General features: G+C 51.7%; 2 protein-coding genes across 8 annotated transcripts in view; both read left to right on the top strand.

The window, feature by feature from the left end:
• PIK3R2 (phosphoinositide-3-kinase regulatory subunit 2) overlaps window positions 1-18,753 on the top strand; it is a 154,396-nt gene that overhangs the window by 104,816 nt on the left and 30,827 nt on the right. The window lies entirely within an intron of this gene.
• On the top strand, window positions 1,895-18,208 carry ACSBG2 (acyl-CoA synthetase bubblegum family member 2). 7 transcript variants are annotated; one of them, XM_079328541.1, is made up of 15 exons: window positions 1,895-1,969; window positions 5,485-5,614; window positions 7,487-7,566; window positions 8,117-8,361; window positions 9,596-9,684; window positions 10,234-10,354; window positions 10,794-10,874; window positions 11,360-11,509; window positions 12,498-12,674; window positions 13,170-13,351; window positions 13,702-13,935; window positions 14,482-14,699; window positions 15,800-15,939; window positions 16,678-16,924; window positions 17,416-18,208. In XM_079328541.1, exons 2-15 carry the CDS (start codon window positions 5,514-5,516, stop codon window positions 17,526-17,528), a joined length of 2,178 nt encoding a protein of 725 aa, XP_079184667.1. In that variant the 5' UTR covers window positions 1,895-1,969; window positions 5,485-5,513; the 3' UTR covers window positions 17,529-18,208. The 7 variants fall into 7 exon arrangements, with proteins under 7 accessions (XP_079184667.1, XP_079184669.1, XP_079184668.1 ...); XM_079328543.1 differs by having other exon boundaries at window positions 8,120-8,361; XM_079328542.1 differs by lacking the exon at window positions 1,895-1,969 and adding an exon at window positions 2,124-2,146.

Genomic DNA, 18,753 nt, shown 5'->3' on the forward strand with positions numbered 1-18,753 from the left:
CCTAACAGGATAAACAAAATCCTGGCTTTTCTGCAGCTTTATCAGCCAGGAACAACTGAGAACAGTTATATGGATCCACCTGATCATAACCCTTAAAAATAAATTAATAAAGAAATCAATATGCACTGGTGAACTCCAGCTGAAACAAGCAAGATCCAGGGAGGGCAGGAGATGATGGAGCTGCCACCAGACCACAGGCTCTGGTAATGGGGGGCTTGGACATCAGAACTGCCCAGGGCTTGTGCTGGTGATGCTCTAAGCAGGTCCAGCCTGGACCTTGGTTGGAATACAGCAGCACAGGACTGGTTTGTGCTCTGCCAGCCCCACACTGCTCCTCCCTGGAGTGCAGGGGGCTTCTCATCCCCTGCATCCCTAAATATAAAAGCCTACTTTGATTCTTCCCCAGAGATTTCTGCTCCAGGTTGGAGCACATTTTCCATTTTGCCCTGTCCAGAATGGCCCAAGAACTTCTTCATGAACCATCATCTCCTGTTTCATTTGCTCAAAGGGTTGTGGTTGCTCAGGGATCCACTTAAGAATCTTTTTCACAGAATCATTAAGGCTGGAAAGGACCTCTAAGACCATAAAATCCAATTTTCAACCCGTGGTCACCACTAAACCGTGTCCCCCAGCAGTATATCCATGAGGTTTTTTTTTACTTTTCCAGGGATTGTGACTTCACCATGGCTCTGCACAGCCTGTTCCAATGATTTATAACATTTTCCATGAAGAATTTTTCCCTGATGTCCAACGTAAACCTCCCATGGTGCAACTTAAGGCCATGTCCTCTTGTCCTATTGAATCTTGCCCTTAGCCTTACTTTACTTGAGGGCTAAAACAGCAAAAAGCAGTTTTCAGAAGGATTTTGACTATTTTCCTCTGTTCCCCAAAAATTTCTGCTGGGTCAGCCCGCGCCACCACATCACCCCAGGTGTTCCAGGGCTTCACACTGTTCCAGCACAGCCTGGGGCGGTGTTTGGGCTGTGCTCCTGGCCCAGGAACAGCCAAATTCTGGTGCTTGGCACAGCCCGTTCCCGGTGTTTGGCACAGTTTATTCCCGGTGTTTGGCACAGCCCATTGCCGGTGTTTGGCACAGTTTATTCCCGGTGTTTGGCACAGCCCATTGCTGGTGCCCAGCACAGCCCAGTCCTGGTGTTCAGCACAGCCTATTCCCGGTGTTTGGCACAGCCCAATCCCGATGTTTGGCACAGTTTATTCCCGGTGTTTGGCACAGTCCAATCCCGGTGTTTGGCACAGCCCATTGCCGGTGTTTGGCACAGTTTATTCCCGGTGTTTGGCACAGCCCATTCCCGGTGTTCCGCACAGTTCAGTCCCGGTGTTTGGCACCATTCCCGTTGTTTGGCACAGCCAAGTCCCGGTGCTCGGCACAGCCCATTGCCGGTGTTTGCCACAACCCAGTCCCGGTTTCGGCACAGCCTATTGCCGATGTTTGGCACCATTCCCAGGTTTTGGCACCATTCCCGGTGTTTGGCACCATTCCCAGTGTTTGGCACAGCCCAATCCCGGTGTTCGGCACAGCCCATTCCCGGTGTTCGGCACAGCCCAATCCCGGTGTTCGGCACAGCCCATTGCCGGTGTTTGGCACCATCCCCGGTGTTTGGCACAGCCCATTGCCGGTGTTTGGCACCATTCCCGGTGTTTGGCACAGCCCATTCCCGGTGTTTGGCACCATCCCCGGTGTTTGGCACAACCCAATGCCGGTGTCCTGCACACCATGCCGGGCACTGACCGCGGGTAACCCGTGTGTGGGCGTGGCCTGTATGTTATTGACAGCCACTTCCTCCAATCCCGCCTCTCCTCAGCGCGGCTTCCTCTCTGCCCCCCCCCAATGGGGAGCCCCGAACGGGCGGGGTGGGCGGAGCCAAGGGCAATGCGCCGCGCTGTAAAAGGCGCCGGCGGCGGCGCGCGGGAGCTGCTGAGGGGCCGCGCGCTCCCGCCGGGCCCGGAGGTAACGCGCGGTCCTAAAGCCCGGCCCCGGCTGGGACTGAGGGCGGGAGGGGGGCCCGGCTCCACACAGCCCCCCTGGGCGTCCCCAGCCTCACCTGGTGTGTGTGTGGGTGCCCGCCCACCGCGGGGGGTTCGCTGTGGGGCGCACTATACCGTCAACTGCTTCTCGTGGTGTCCCGTTCGTGGGTGGGTGTTCGTGGGGGGGAAATTCTTGCTGGTTTTGGTTAAATGAACACAGGATGGGTTAGGGCGGGGAGTTTCCCCCAGCCGCCGGTCAGAGGTGGTCTGAGAGGGGATGTCCCTTCCACTGTGCTGTCAGGAACGCATCGTGAGGGAACGTGAGAGTTTGGGGATGCTCTGAGGTGACCTGAGAGTTTGGGATGCTCCACGAGGAGACCTGGGAGTTTGGGGGTGCTCTGAGTGACCCGAGGGTTCGGGGATGTTCCGAGTGACCCGAGTGCCGCTCCCGGCCCCCGCTGTGCCCGTCTGCTGGCCCAGCCATGGTCAGTGCTTTTTGCTGCCAAAAGCTCAGCTCTGCAGGTGCTCAGGAGCCTGGCTGCGGTGCTGACAGTCACTCCGCATCCCAACAGGCTGAAGTTGCTTTTCCTGCTGTTTTCTCCACTGCAGCATCCGGAGGGCAGGGGGTAACTGCCCAGCACCTGTGGTCAGTGCTGCTGTCCAGGACAAAACCTTCAGTGCTCAGGAAGCTTTTATCACTGCCTCTCCTAAAAATGGAGCTTATCTAAGAGGAAGAAGAGTGTTGCTAAGCTTTTGTTTCCTCACTCAGTGAACCTTTAAAGAGAACAAAGGCCCAGGTTTCTGTTTTGGTGATGATGTGGCAATTGCCTGGAGCTGCTCTGGACAGGAGCAGGGCGGATGTGGTGCCTTTACCGGTTAAAAGAAACCAGCTACAGGAAGCCGAGTGGGGCCGTGCTGGAAAATGTCAAGTAGCTGATAAAGTGCTCGGTAATTTGAATTTGAGCCGGTGTGTGTTTTAGGTAAAGGTGTGTCCAAAGCCTTTGAAATGGAAAAGCCACTCCTACACCCTTCACTGTCACAAGTTTGCACTTCCTCAGACCTTTATTCTGGCTTGTCAGTGAAGCCCCATAGTGGTTCCAAAGAAACACCCCATTTTCAGTTCTACTGGGTCCGGCGCTCCCTCAAAGCAGAAGTGTTTTTATTCAAATGATTTAAGGAGTCAGACAGACTTAATTAAAAGGGAGGTTTCTTCTTGCGGTTTTTTTTTGTTTGGCAGTGTGTTCTCCATGTTCCTGAACACTCTGGTACATCATGGACTGCTAATTCCTGAGGGAACAGCGTGGGGTGGGAGCACTTGGTACACCTGGCTCTGGTGAACCATGAATGGTTTGGGTTGGAAAGGACCTTAATTAAAGATCATCCCCTCCTAACCCTGGAACATGTGTGTTTTCCAGTGGTTGTGTTTGTAACTAAGCATCAAGGGAGGGAAGGCCCGAGCTGCAGTGCTGAGCAAAGCTAGGCAGGGTCTGTATATACTGGGAAATATTTGCTTCTAACCTGAATTTGCTGGATAAAATGCATGTCTGGTTTGAGAAGCTGCACAATCAGGTTGCATTTCAGCTCATGGTGTGTGTTTGCCCTGGGTTCTGCAGTGAGAGCACAACTCAGGGATGGTCTCCACTGGGAAGAGCTTTTCCCTCTTGAGTGACTGAAGGTGATGCAGAAAACCTACCATGGAAAGGGAACTTAGAGGGATGGAGCAGCTCTGAGAGAATTTGGGTTCTTCAGCCTGGAGAAGTTTTGGGGAGACCTCATGGAGGCCAGGAAGGGAGCCTGAAAGAAAATGAGTGACAGAGAGAGAGAGACTGTTTGAAAGGGCCTGGAGTTCCAGGGGGAATGGCTTCCACTGCCAGAGGGCAGGGTTAGAGCTGGTGTTAGTAGGAAGTACTTCCCAGGGAGGGTGGGGAGCCCTGGCATAGGGTGCCCAGAGAAGCTGTGGCTGCCCTGGATCCCTGGCAGTGTCCAAGGCCAGGTTGGATGGGGCTTGGAGCAGCCTGGATAGGCAGTGAATGGACTTTAAGGTCCCTTCCCACCCAAACCATTCTGGTATTCCATGATTCCCCGACAGCAGGAGTGGGAACACCTCACCCTTTCCCTTGGAACTTGGTTGCTGCCCTAATGCACAGCTGGCATTACAGAAACGCTGTAATTCGTGCAGAGGCCACAGCTTCCCTCAGGGACACTGTGTGCCCTGAACCCCTCATTATGGGGTGCTGGGAAGCAAAATGGGAGCAGCGTTGTGAAAGGGGGTCAGGAGTGATGACCTGGGCTCTGCTCGGCTTTTCCTGGAGCGAGAGGGGCCGTGGGGACACCTCGGGTGGCACCGCGGGGACACCTCGGGTGGCTCCTGCAGTCTGGGCAGCTCTGAGTGCTCCGAGCACGGGGCTGCACAAGCAGCACATCTCCTCACACTGCCAATAAACCTCTGGCTCTCCAGCCCATAACCCGAGTGCGGCGTTATTTGCAGCCGTCCATCCCCCTCTCGCTGCCCGTCAATGAAACTATTCCCGGCGTGGCGTGAGCGGCGACGTGTCCTGGCGCAGATGAGTGAGCGGCAAGGAAAGGGGCCGTCCCTGAGCTGTGCCTGCCCTGCCTTTCCCCTCCCGGCTGCGGCGTGCTGCCTCCCATTTGTGACATTAAAAAGGTTCTTTCACTCCTGTCCCTCATCGAGATGAGCACGCCCCTCGCATCACGCGATTTAAATGTGTCTGTGTAATGCGAGTGCGAAATAGCAGATTAAAATCCGCTTCTTAGAGGGATCAAGGATAATGGGGTTCATCTCCAATCGGCTTGAAATCCCTTGAAACAATTAAACCTCAGCCTGGCGACTTAGAAGAATCAAAGAATTTTTGATGAGTGTAAACCTTAAATAAAATCAGCGTTAAAAAAAAAAAAAACGGCGATGAAATTACCAAAGTGCTGAAAGCTGCAAAGAACAAACAGCAAAAAACGCTAATTTTGGTTCAAAGATATTAAAGATGAGGTGTCCCAGGGCTGTGTCCCCCCGGGGAGCGAGGCTGGGGGCAGGCGTGGGGCCGGAGCCTCCTTAAGAGAGGCGGCGGTGTGGGGTGACGAGCCGCTTCCAATTGCGAGGCAGCAGCACATGACATAAGATGCTCCAGATCTGCCTCCTGGGCGCTAGTTTAAAAATAAAGGATATTACACGTCGGGCTCGGCGCCGGCTGCGGAGGGGAGGCTGCGGGACGGGCGATGCGTGGTGAGGCTGCAGGGCTCGGGGGGGAGCAGCGTTTGGGGTAAAAGGAGACTGGAATTGAACTGGTTTGGCTCGTGGTGCTCTGGGGGAGCTGTGGGTGTCACGCCGGTTTTGCCGTGGGGTCTGAGCTGTCAGAATTTCCCGTGTTTCGTGCAGATGCAGCGAGCTCGAATTGTGCCTCTTTGGGGTTGCCTCGCTCACGTCAGTGGAGCTTTGCTGTGACGTTTGGCTGTATTTTAAATTTCCAAGCCTGTTTTTTGCAGGGACAGTGCTGTGTGAGTCAGAGGCGAGGATGGCACTTGCAGAACCGGTCCCTGTGGTTTATTGCAACTCAGCTCTTCAAGGGAACGGTGAGGTGTCACGAGAAGATGTGCTGCTCGACTCTTCACCCAGGTTTGTCTAATCCAGGATTTTATTTACTCTGTTGTAACCTGTATATATAGTTTATATTCTACCATGCTTACTTTGATTAATTAGAATGATTTTTGGAAGAGCCCTGCCTCTGCAGGCAGCAGCTCATGTGCAGTATCTACACTGATCTCAAACTCCTGCTGGTAAGAGGCTGCTTAGATTTACAGACTAAAGAGGAAATTAGGGTCTATATCTCACCACAGCATAATGGAATCTAGCTGACTAAAACCTCCTTACCTAAATTTTTTGGGGCTGTATTGAATTACATGTCATAAAGGGGAGCAAAAGATGGCTTGATTGACTGTGAGGGAAATAGCTGGGGCTTTTCTGCTCATATTACTGGGTCATTTGCATGCTTTGATCATAAAAGCTGATGGAGAAATGGTGCAGAACTATTGCAACTGAGGATTAATTTGAACTGAAAAATGTTCTCAATAATGAGGAAGAAGCACAGAGGTGGGAATATCTCATAATCCCCTTGGGGGAAATAAAGAATTTATTTACTCAGCCCTGGCTTGCAGATTAGTTCAGAGAAGTAGTTCTGCTTTAGGACAGGACATGGGATCAGCCATGTCAGATCTTCCCTGGGCCTTAAACCTCCTCATATGCCCAAAACAGTCATAGTTGATTGTTCCCTATAAATTCTGAATAAATGTAGATTAGAGAGAAGAAATTTCCTCCTTACCCTGAAATTCATCCAGTGCCTGTGCCCCAGGAGCTGTCACCTGTGTGCAGAGTGACTGATGGGCAGAGCCAGGGCTCCTTGCTGCCCCTGCAGTGTTGGAGTTATTGTGATGTCAGGGCCCTTCTGGAAGAGCCTGGGGTTGGTGTTGCTGTGGGGAAGGGAAAACACCAGCCTGGAGAAACAACATCTGCGTGATGGGCTGAGGCAAAGGGCTGGTAGGACAGGGCAGGATGGAGAGTTTGGGTCTCTGCAGTGTAACCTGAAATCAGCCACAACTCAGATCTCAGTGCTCTGCCTGTGGTCCTGGCAGGGCATTGCCCAGGGCAGGGAAGGAAGCAGCAGCTGCCTGCTTGGAGGGTGGTTTTCCCAAATCTCACTGGGTCTGGCTTCCAGCTCCTGCTCTCGAGTGGGACATGAGACTTGATTATCCCTTACCCTCCTCATTAGGGCTGTGAGACAGCCCAGCTTGGAAAGGGATGGAGTGAGAGCAGTTTTGCAAGCAGGCAAGTGGTGCTTCACCAGCTCCTGCAGGGCTGAAAGTGAAAGCAGAGCTCAGCTGGGAGGAGCATGGCTGAAGCACATGGGGATGAGCCTGTTTCTGTTTCTTCCCAAGTGTCTGGTGGGAGCACTGGTTTGAACAGCAATACCTAAGAACAGGATTTCCTGTTAAAGCAATTTTCTGCTCTTTGCAGGAAATTTCCATGGGTTTCCCCATGGGGTGACTCAGAGTGTCCCCAGGGCCTCCCCTGTTGTTGGACTCACATATTGCAGACAGGAGATGAGTTCCAGATCCAAGTGTCCCTTCCTGCCCCCCTTCTCCTCCTCCCAGCTGCAGACTCGGTTTCAGGCACCTGGAGCAGACTTTAGGAATTAAATTATGGCTGTTTTTGGGATTATGTTTATGCATTCTTCTGCAGCTTGTCTGCAATGAAAGCTGCAATTAGGACAACACTCATGTGTTCAAAACCAGCACAGGCAGAATTTGCACACTCAGAGGTGCCTGTTCCATTGCTGGGGCCATGCAGGGCAGTGAATTAATAAAGTCACCTGCAGAACATCAGGAATCACTTTGACATCCAAGAACTGAGTGCCATTAAGGGATGGAGCAAACCTGACTGTGGCAGGCAGCCCTCAGAGTTCTCATCCATATAATTCTTTTTGCCTTGCAGAACTGCTGAGCCACACAACAGTGAGCCAGGGGAAGATTCCAAGATGGAGAAATCTCGGGTGAAGTCACTCAGTCCCAAAGGTGAGTGGATGGAAGTTTTGGGGACTGTGGGATGCCTGAAATTATTATTGCAACAAGAGAGGGATTTCTCAAACCATGACAATGGAAGAAGCAACTCAGGTTGCAGGATGGGTTGTGCAGAAGTGTCTGGGACTCAGACTTTAAAGCACAGCTGTGCTTAAGGATTAAACAGGCAGTGTCAGTGCCTGGTGCTCTGTCAGGTACAGTATCCTGCTTTCAGTCCTCCTTAAAAGAAAAAAAAATTAAATTAGCAGAGTATAAGATGCAGGAGACTGTCACCTTACCAGTACAAGAGCCTTAGGGCAGCAGAGCAGGCTAGAGGGGATGTAAGTAGGAAATGTTTAACAAAAATTGAAAGTGCTCTAGAGGCTCCTAGTCTAAAATACTGGGGGTCACCTGGCAAAATTGCCATGAAGAAGGGGTGAGAAAAGGGGTGTGGGAGGGGGTGTAACAGCATTTGCTTTCATGTGCTTGAGACTTGTGTTTCTATTGCTGTTACAACAGCAAGAAATATCTAAATCTAAGATGCTGAAGCCCTTTTGTTTCAAAGCAGCCTCATCCCCTCCTGGCTCCAGTGTGTGGACAACACGTCGTGATGGAGAGGTCAGGCTGAGGATGGAGGAGCAGGGCATTGGCAGTGAGGCCCCAAAGACTGTGCACCAGCTCCTGCAGGAAAGTGTCAACAAATACAGTGACTTCTATGCCCTTGCATCCAAAAAAGATGGCCAGTGGACAAAGCTGACTTATAAGATGTACTATGATGAGTGCTGGAAAGCAGCCAAAAGTTTTCTGAAGGTAAGAGTTTGAATTCTCTTTGTGCATATTCAGAGAATCCTAAAACCAGCATGATTTGGGTTAGAGGGACCTTAAAGCTCATCCAGTGCCACCCCTGCCATGGCAGGGACACCTTCACTGTCCCCAATGTCCAGCCTGGCCTGGGACACTGCCAGGGATCCAGGGGCAGCCACAGCTGCTCTGGGCACCCTGTGCCAGGGCTCCCCACCCTCCCAGGGAACAATTCCTCCCCAATACCTGATGCAAATCTCTCTTTTAATCTAAAACTGTACTTCCTTTTCCTACCACCGTGGAAAACATCAAGTTTAATGTTCACTCATTTAAGTGCTAGACTGGCTGCAGCCAAGTCCATCTTAAACCTGCAAATTCCCTGAGTGCAGGTGAATCTTAGAGTGACAGGGAAGTGCCTGAACATGCTATGAACACCTTGGTATTTTATTTTTTTGACAGTCTACATTTAACCAAGAAAAAAAGGATGTAAGGAAACATTTAAAGTGAGATGTTTGAGGTGTATGGCAAACCTGGACACTGCCCCTCCAGAGGCATGGAAAAGTTAATTTTTCTGAGAAAAAAACTCAAAGGGCTGCTTACAAACCAGATTTTAATGTTCCATGTGGCCCAAACTTTTCCTTGTGCTGCTGGAATTAGGAGTCTTGGAGGCAGAAACCAACACTGCCTGTTTTTACTGTTGGGATCAAGTCCTTAACTCTTCAAGTTAAGGCCAGCCTGGTTTTACTCCTGTGGTGGAATCTTCCACTCTGGGATAAAAACAGTCTGGTTGAGGGAGTAAAAGACTGGGACTCCAAGAGCTGGAGTTTCATGGCTGAGTGTGACTGGAACTTGTTGCTGTGGCCATTTTGGAACTCTGACATTTCCAACTCATACCAAATGTCCCAGGAGGTGTTGCCTGACTTCACCTCTCACCTCCTCATGCCCAGCCCATCTGGTAACTCCTGGATTGGAGGTTTGTACTCCTGTGAATATAATGTTCACTGTAAATTCCAGTGAGCCAATCTTCCCAAGGGCAGACCCCAGCAAATCCCAATTTTGCTGCCCACTTACAATGTGACAGGGATGTGAAACTTTCCCTGGTTCCCTCTTGGCTGCTGGGCAGTTTTTCAGTGGGAATTTCCCTGTGTAAGAACCTGAACTGTTGCCTCAGTGCTGTGCTGAGAGCAGAGATCTGAGCCCAGAGGAGGAGGCAGGCTGCTGTAATGCCATCTCTTGTTTACAGCTGGGGCTGCAGCGTTTCCATGGAGTGGGAATCCTGGGATTTAATTCTGCAGAGTGGTTCATTGCTGACATTGGAGCTATCCTTGCAGGGTAAGACTCTTGTTTCTTGCCATGCATTTTGTTTTGGCAGCCAGAGTGACTGCAGTATTCACATGGGAAGCAGGTTTTGATTAAAACCCCAGTAAAACAAATTAAAAAGCCCCAAACCCAATTGCTTATATTTGTATTTAATGAAGGTAGACAGAAGCTGAACTATTTAGTAATGAATTCATGAGACAAAAATTAATTTTTTTTTTTAGCCAGCTGCTTCTCTCATAATAAGATGACCAGTAGGTTAATCCAAAAGCATTCTTATGTACACAGTGATTAAAATATGGTGGGAAATGCTGGAAAATCCTGTGTCTGGATTGTGATATCTGCCTTCCACATGAGATATTTTGGTCCCTCACACCACTCCTGACATTTCCCACGCCCCAGAACAGAATCTTTCCTCTTGGAATTAAGCCCTCCCCTCTTTGTTATCATTTCACTTCTTAAAGTTGTTTTTTTCTCTGAAATGGTCTGGATTTTGCCAGCAATTTTGCTTGTCCTCTGACTCTGTGTTTTTGCTTTTCTGTTTTGTTTTTTTCCCTTTTCCAGGGGATTTGCTGTTGGGATCTACACTACAAACTCTCCTGAGGCCTGTCATTATGTAGCAGAGAACTGCAGTGCCAACATTATAGTGGTGGAAAACCATAAACAGCTGCAGAAAATCTTAGAAGTAATTATGTTTTTAAAATGCCTGGGGGTTACAGCAACCTGTTGACAGATGTGGGAGGGTAAAATGCTGTGGGAGGGCATTACCTGAGGGGAGTGCTGGGTCTGCTGAGAGCAGAGGTGAACTCCTTGGTGTGCTCCCTGCTCCAGCCAGGTGAGCTGGGACTGTGTCTCACAGGAGATTAAGTGGTGCTTTCACTTCTTAAAAGCCTTGGGCTTAAAATAGAGGAAGCCAAAATGAACAACTGAGCATCCTCTAGGTTGTCTGGCAACATCCCAGCTCAAATTATGACTGTTACTAGTGAGGCAAACCCATTCTTTCAGGAGCACAGATGGGATTCTCTTGGCTTTACATAAAGTGGCAAATATGAGGAGCATTCTAAGTGGGGTTACAGGGACCAGCAGCATTTGCTCCTTCTCACAAATCTCCCTTCTTAACACAGATTGAAGACAGACTACCTCATCTGAAGGGCATTGTCCAGTATGGGGAGGACATCAAAGAGAAGAGACCAAATCTGTACTCAGTAAGTCCTGGGCATTTTCACAGCTTCCAAGTCCTGGTTGTGTTCAGCTGTGGGGCCTTAAACATCTGGTGGGTGACAGGCAGTGCATGAGATGATCTTTAAGGTCCCTTCCAAGCCAAACCAGCCTGGGGTTCTGTGACTGACCATGAGATCCCCTGAGCTCGAGTTGGCTGTGGTGGGCAGGAGGTGTCTGCTGTTGTACAACCTGGATAATCCTTGTTGTAAAGGGGCTGTGAGCCTGCTGACCTTTGCCAGACACCTTGGGGCCCACAGTTTCTCCAGGGAGTTGCTGCAGAGTTGTACAGCTGGTGGGGTGGGTCTGTGTCAGCTTCTCCCTGTGTCAGCCAGAAAACACTGTGGGGTGACTGTGGATTTCCAGCCTCCTCCAGAGGAGTGGACAGGGACAACAGCTTCTTTCTCTTGGTGTGTAGCAAAGAGTTTCATTCTTGCCTTCCAAAGGGACTGAGCTCTTCTGTTCCCTGCAGTGGAGGGAGTTCATGGAGCTGGGCAGGGACGTGCCCGACTCGAGGCTGCGCGAGATCATCGCGGCCCAGAAACCCAACCAGTGCTGCACCCTGATCTACACCTCGGGCACCACGGGGCAGCCCAAGGGAGCCATGCTGAGCCACGACAACGTGAGTGCCCACAGCCACCTGCAGCTGACAGCTCAGGACTGGGAGGGACCCTCAGGGATCATCAGTTCCTGCCCAGACCCCCAACAACCCCCCCAAGCATCCCTGAGAGTGTCCAAACGCTCCTGCAGCTCTGGCAGCCTTGGGACCATTCCCTGGGGAGCCTGGGCAGTGCCAGCACCCTCGGGGGGAAGAACCTTTCCCTGAGCTCCATGCCAAGGCCTGACACAGCTCCAGCCCTTGCTGGGCTCCTGTTCCTGTCCCAGACAGTTCAGACCTGTCAGGGACACATGGATCTCATTGCTGTGGGATGTGGCTGGAGCCAAGTGTTCTGTACTTTGGGAAAGGGTTTAAAACCCAGGATCTGTGCAATCAGACTCTGGAGCCCTAATTAATACCTGAGAGCCCAAATTCAGACTCAGAGCCCAAAGCTGGGCACGTTGGTCACTTTTCTGCCCAGCCCAGCCTTACCCCTGACTCCCAGACCAGCAAAGGCAGATGATTTACAGGAGCTCTGGAACTGTCTGCAAGGTTAGAATTGGGGCCCAGATCTGCACAGCAAAACAGATTCCCCATAAATGACTCTGTTAAGGCTTTTCATGGAAGTTTTCCAGGGAGAGGATTCAAAAAGAACCTGTCCCTGTCCCAGAGCTCTAGGGAGGAGCTGCAGCCCCCGAGGAGTCTCCCCTCAGTTTTTGCTCCAGCAGAAGGAGCCCAGTGCTGCTGTTGAGCTGCCAGGATGCTGGAGCTGTGCTGTGTGTTCTGTGCTGTGTGTTCTGTGCTGTGCTCTGTGCTCTGTGTGTTCTGTGCTGTGTGTTCTGTGCTGTTCTGTGCTCTGTGCTGTGTGCTCTGTGCTGTGCTCTGTGCTCTGTGCTGTGCTCTGTGCTCTCTGTGCTGTGTGCTCTGTGCTGTGTGTTCTGTGCTGTGCTGTGCTCTGTGCTCTGTGTGCTCTGTGCTGTCCCTGCTCTCAGGCCTGTGCTTGCTGTTGCAGCTGACATGGACAGCAGCGGTGGCCGGGCGCTTCATCGCGCTGAGCGACGCGCACGAGCGCCAGGAGCACGTGGTCAGTTACCTGCCCCTCAGCCACATCGCTGCCCAGATGTGTGACATTTGGGCAGCCATGACCTTCGGAGTGCAAGTTTACTTTGCTCAACCAGATGCATTGAAGGTAAACAAAATAAGCTGCTTGAGGTGGGGTGGGTGCTTGAAACAAGGCCCGTGGTTCTGTCAGCTTCCCTAGCTGGGTTTGCTTTGCCCACTGACCAACTGCCCCTGTTGGTTTTGACCTTTTGCCTCAGTCACAAACTGGGAAAAGCTGATCCGGCACTTTACAGCTGGGAGCTGCTGAGTTTTTACCAGACACCTGGTGCCACATCAAGAACTGCTTGAGCAACAGCCTTGTGTTTGCTCTGCCCACATTGCACCATGGCCCCAGCTAAAGCTGAGTCCTCAGTAAGGATTCTTGTGTCAGCACTGGCACTGAAAGCATCGACCTTTGCTCCCACTGCAATGCCTCAGGGGTTCCCTTCTCCTGGAGGTGCTGCAAAAAACAAACAATTCCTCAAAACTCATGCAGTCACCCAAGACTTGCTAATGATCATTACTGACTTGATGTCTGCAATGAATTACTTCTAAAAACTGCATTAAATCCTGCTTCTCTCAGGGCACCTTGGTGGAGACCCTGCGTGAAGTCAGGCCAACTGCTTTTCTGGGAGTTCCTCGTGTCTGGGAAAAAATGGAAGAGAAAATGAAATCGGTGGGCATGAAAGCCTCAGCATTCCGAAGGAAAGTGGCATCATGGGCCAAGGAAGTGGGGCTGCAGACCAACCTCAAGAGGATGAATGGGTAATTGTGATAATAATTATATAATTATTATGGATAATTACTGCACTTCAGGGATGCTGATGAGTTTTAGGAGAACTTTACTGTCAGATCAGGGATTTTATTCCATCCAGGATTATGTGCCAGTGGCTCTTGGATGCAAAGGGGAACAGCAAGGGCTGGAGGGGGGAACAATCCATTATTTTCTGGAATGTGTCCCATCTCTGAAGGTTTCTTCAGGTGTGAGACCTCCCCACTCGGGGGTCTCTGAGGGGTCTGCCAGGGGGGTCTTTGCATCCAGGGAGATACCCTGGACTCACACAGAATGAGCTGAAGATGGATGGAGCAGGAAGGGCTGTGCTTGTGCTGTGCAGGTACTCGGAGGTGCCGGTGAATTTCCGCCTGGCCAGGCAGCTGGTGTACAGGAAGGTGCGCAAGGCCCTGGGGCTGGAGCGCTGCTCCAAGTGCTACACGGGGGCTGCTCCCATCACCAGAGACACCCTGGAGTTCTTTCTGAGCCTGAACATCCCTGTGCTGGAGCTCTATGGGATGAGTGAGAGCTCTGGGCCTCACACCATCTCCCTACCTCACGCCTTCAAGCTGGGCAGGTGAGCACCTTCCTGGGAGCAGGGGGTTCTGCCCCTGGCACATCCATCCCTCCTGCTGCAGCTCATCCCCAGAGACTTGACACTGAAAGGGCATGAAGAGATCTGTCAAGGGCAGCAGCAGCAGCAGGGATATGTGCATTTACCTTGGCTGGGTTCTGTGGGAGCTGGGGAAGAAGAGAGGGGCTGGTGGGATGATGGAAGGATTGGTAACTCCAGCCTACCCTTCCCTTTAATGGCAAATGACTCAAGGATGTGCAGGGTGTCTTTGAGTGGCTCCTTCAGCCTGCACAGTGAAAGTTTGCTGCCAAGGACATAAATCTGCTCATTCAAAGCTCAGGAGCTAAGAACAATGAGTGCAGAGCAGCAGGTGTGTGAGCACTGTTCTCTGCAATAGCAGCTCTTTCTGCAGCTGCCCTTCTGCAGCAGATGCCTTTGAAGCTCTTTGCTGGGGCTTTGTTCAAACCCTTCAGCTTGAGAGCTGCTGCTGTAACCTCTGCTTGAATCCAGTTTAAAATGAATGAATCTTTGCTGTGTGCTCTGTTTCAGCTGTGGGAAGGAGCTGTCAGGCTGCTACACCCTGATCCATAAACCAGACAGGGATGGCATTGGGGAGATCTGCTTCTCAGGAAGGCACATCTTCATGGGCTACCTGAACATGGAGGACAAAACCAAAGAGGCCATCGATGAGGATGGCTGGCTGCACTCAGGGGACCTGGGCAAGCATGACAAGGATGGATTCCTCTTCATCACAGGCAGAATTAAAGGTAACACATCCCCTGACTTTATCTTGATGTTGTGCAGCACTGTGGAATCAGAGAGTTGTTCATGTTAGGAAAGAGCTCATGGAGCCCAACTAACCCACGTCCCCAGTTTCCACATCTTTGAAATCCCTCCAGGGATGGTGACTCCACCACTGCCCTGGGCAGCCTGTTCCAGTGCTGAACAGTGAGGAAATTTTTCCCAATATCCAACTTAAACCTCCTCTGGTACAGGGGAGGCTCTGCTGGTTGTATGGTTGTGACTTGCACAGAGAAACACTTAAATCCTTCTCCTGCTGTAATCTCCACGTGAATGTGGCTGCAGGGTGTCCTGCCCTGTGGTGGGAGGAGAGGAGGGGCAGCCTCAGTAGGGGAGAAACCCTCTGATTGCAGCACCAATGCAGTTACTGCTTTGTGGGCTTGTTTTACCAGCAGCTCCCTGAGTTTCAGGAGCTTTGCTGGCTGACTCCAAGGAAAACAGCAGCTTAACACTGTTGTGCAAGTGCCTTGTCACAGTGTGGCTCTTGGGACAGCAGTTTGAACAACCCCAGACAAAGGCAAGGCCACTCAAGCCTTCAGCCCTCAAAGAGAGAGAGGCCCTCATGTGAGGGCTGCTCTCAGGAGCAGGAGATTGAGAAGGGGGGCTCCCCTCTGCTCTGCACAAGGCAACCTCCTTTCACTTCAGTTCCTGACAATCTGGTACCACCTTAGAGGCCCAGGGGTCTGTGCCAGGGTGCCAAGGGGCTCCCCCTGCATTGCCAGACTGCAAACACCCTGCTGGGCTGGGTGTGAGCAGCTCCTGCTCCTCTCTCCAGCCTGCTGGAGTCATGGGATCAGCCCTGAGCTGGAAAAGCCCTTTCAGATCATTGAGTACATTGAGTACAGCACCACCACTAAACCACAGCCTCAAGTGCCACATCCCCACCTTTCTAAACACTTTTGGGGATGTCACCCTGTGACTTTCCCAGTCCTGGTGTGCTGCCTCCTCCAGCTCTGCTGGCACAGACTCTGTTTGATCCAGCAGACACCAAGGAGCAGTTGAGTTCTTTCAGACTGTGGGAAGGGGAGAAGCTCCAAGCATTAATCAGGATTTGATTGTTTTCCAGAGCTCATCATCACTGCAGGAGGTGAGAACATTCCTCCTGTTCCCATTGAGGATGCTGTCAAGAATGCTGTTCCCATCATCAGCAATGCCATGTTGGTTGGAGACAAAGCCAAGTTCCTTTCTATGCTCCTGACACTAAAGGTAATGGAAAACAGGATGGGGATCCACCACCTGTGCTGCTGAGTCTCATTAATTCCAGGGAGGGGGAGTTAAAACATTTTTAGTGTCTTGTGGAGACAGGAGCCCAGAGCAGAATTGGCTGTAGCTGAGCTGCAAAGAGCAGCTGAAAGCACAGAGTTGTTCTTTGCTCAGACCATCAGGCCCTGCTGTTCTTCTGCAGCTTTTTCTGTGCCACAGAGAGCAGGAAGAAATAGAAAGAAATAACCCAAAATTGAGGCTGGAAAAGGAAACTCTTCAGTTCTCCTTTGCTGTTTTGGTCTGTCCCAGAGCAGTCTGGGAGCTAAAGAGCTGTCAGGGATTTCTTTGTCAGACTCAGGATTTAAACTCCACCAGGACACATCCATGGTGGCCTGTGCTGACTGTCAGAGTGGGAATTGCTCCTTGGTGAGACTGAGGCCAACAGCCTTGGCCTGGGGCAGGAGACCTGCTGCACTTGTCATGGCTCAGTGCTGTGACTGCTGCTGCACAGTGGAGGGAAGTAAATTGTGCTGCAGAAAAGGTCTGGAAAAAAGTGATTAACTTTGGATAGCACAGGAGGAATTTGGCAGATGAGCTCTGTACCCTGCTGGCTCCTGAGCAGGCAGGTCTGAGGGGGTTTAACTGTGTTCTGTCCCAAAATTCCATTGGGGTTGGATGAGAGCTTGGGTGGGGTGGGGTGGGGAAGGGGCCCAGGTGCTCAGGAGCTGTTGTGGCCTGCAGTGCGTGGTGGATGCAGAGACGGGCGAGCCTGGGGATGACCTCACTGCAGAAGCTCTGGAGTTCTGCCAGAAGCTGGGCAGCAAGGCCACCAAGGTCTCAGAAATCATCAGCAGCAAGGACAAGGCCATCTATGCTGCCATCCAGAAAGGGATCTCTGCTGTCAATGAGGGAGCTGTGTCCAATGCCCAGAAAGTCCAGAAGTGGGTCCTGCTGGAGAAGGACTTCTCCCTCTTTGGTGGAGAGCTTGGTGAGTGGTTGGGGGGTGTCTGGGGATTGCTCTGTGTCCCTTCCCTGGCTATTGAACATCAACACAACCCCCAGTGCACAGAGCTGCCCTTGGCCTTTCCTCACTGTGGCTTTTCCACGTGCCACTTTGGGGTGGGATGGACTGGGCTGAGTTCCCACTCCTGCCCAGCAGCACTGAATGGAGCAGCACTTACCTTGTGCTCTGATGCCTCTTGCAGAGTTACAGAACATGCTGAGCTGGGAGGGACCCTCAGGGATCATCAGATCCCCCAACAGTCCCACCCTGAGCATCCCCGAGAGTGTCCAAAGGCTCCTGCAGCTCTGGCAGCCTTGGGGAGCCTGGGCAGTGCCAGCACAGGGGAAGGAGGGAGATTCTGTTAAAGCCAAAGAGAAATTTAGAACTGGGCACTGTTCCCGTGTTCTGCCTCTCCCCTCCAGCCCTGCTTCCCCCAGGCCCGGGTTCCCCCCATTAACCCTTTGCTGTTCCCCCAGGCCCCACCATGAAGCTGAGGAGGCCCGTGGTGAGTCAGAAATACCGGGACCAAATCGCTCAGTTTTACACGGACACGGAAACGCCCTCGGGGGAGCCCTCGAGCCGGACTTAGAGGCCGGGCTGGAGCCGCCCCGGGGCCACTCCCATCTGCCTGGATCCTGTGAAATAAAGGCTCAGCCTTCAGGCAGCCCCTGGTGCCGCTTTGCTGTCCCTGTCCCACCCTGCAGTGTGGTGAGCGTGGTCCTGCCCATGTTCTGTGTCTTGTGTCCCTTGCTGAGATATCCCAAATATCTCAACTTGGTATTTTTTATTTGTTTTTTTAAGGGCGATACAATGTTTACCTTAAATCCACGTGACCAATCCATGTTACGTTCTTACCAAAGTTTTCTTTTCTGGAGATGAATGTAAAACAGGAGCTGCAAATCAGGAGCTGCCCTTTCCCTGTTAGGGGAGAAAGGCAGATTTCATTTTCTAGCAGTGTCCTCATTCCCTGCTGCACGTTTCCCTGCATGCTGATGGCATCCATAGAATTTTAAATCTCCTTTCCCACAAAGTATTCCTGTCTGAGATGACAAATGCTGGGTGACTGCACACAGCAGTGGAGGTGGAACCTCACATGAACTGGGTTTGTCTGTGCAATATTTTGAGTTTGTTTTACCTTTTTGAGTTATAATGAAGCCATAAATTGTACTGTTGAAGCTGTACCCATGGCTGGTATTCTGGGAAATGATTTACTCCAGGGATTATTTATAAGGCTGTGTACAATGTGTGAAATCTGTGTCTTACAATCCAGCAATGTTGTAGTGTCTGAAATGGGGAGCTGCAGAGTGGAGGATGGCTGAGGCTCTGTACCTGTGCTTGGGGACAGGAGATGGTGCTGGGAGCCCAGGCTGGTGCTGCTGAGGGTCTGTGATCAAGCAGCCCAGAGCTCTGAAGGTCCTTCACGGTGAATTCCCTGACTGGAGGGCACAGGCTCCCCCAGCTGCAAGGCTGGAGGGAAGCACCTGTAGGCAGGAGCTCCTGGTGCTCTGCAGGTTCATTCCAGGCTGTCCAATCCCAGCAGGATTGCCTGTGCAGTGCCTCCTTTCAAACCAGCAATCCTTACCTGAACACATGCAGGCAGCCCAGCTCTGAGTCCCAGCACCATTTCCCATGGAAAGGAGCAGCACTGTGAGGAGGTGGGGGCAGCTCAGGGCTGGGCTCAAACCCAAAACTGTCTGTGCTTAGGGTCAGTGGGAATCTGGGAATGCAGTGCTGGAAGTGCAGCTCAGGCTGTGCTGAGCTGCTGTGTCCCAGTGTTTGCAGAGCAACGTGTAATAAACTCTTCCAGTTGTGTC

Source organism: Erithacus rubecula, assembly GCF_903797595.1.
Source record: "Erithacus rubecula genome assembly, chromosome: 28".
Taxonomy (NCBI): domain Eukaryota; kingdom Metazoa; phylum Chordata; class Aves; order Passeriformes; family Muscicapidae; genus Erithacus; species Erithacus rubecula.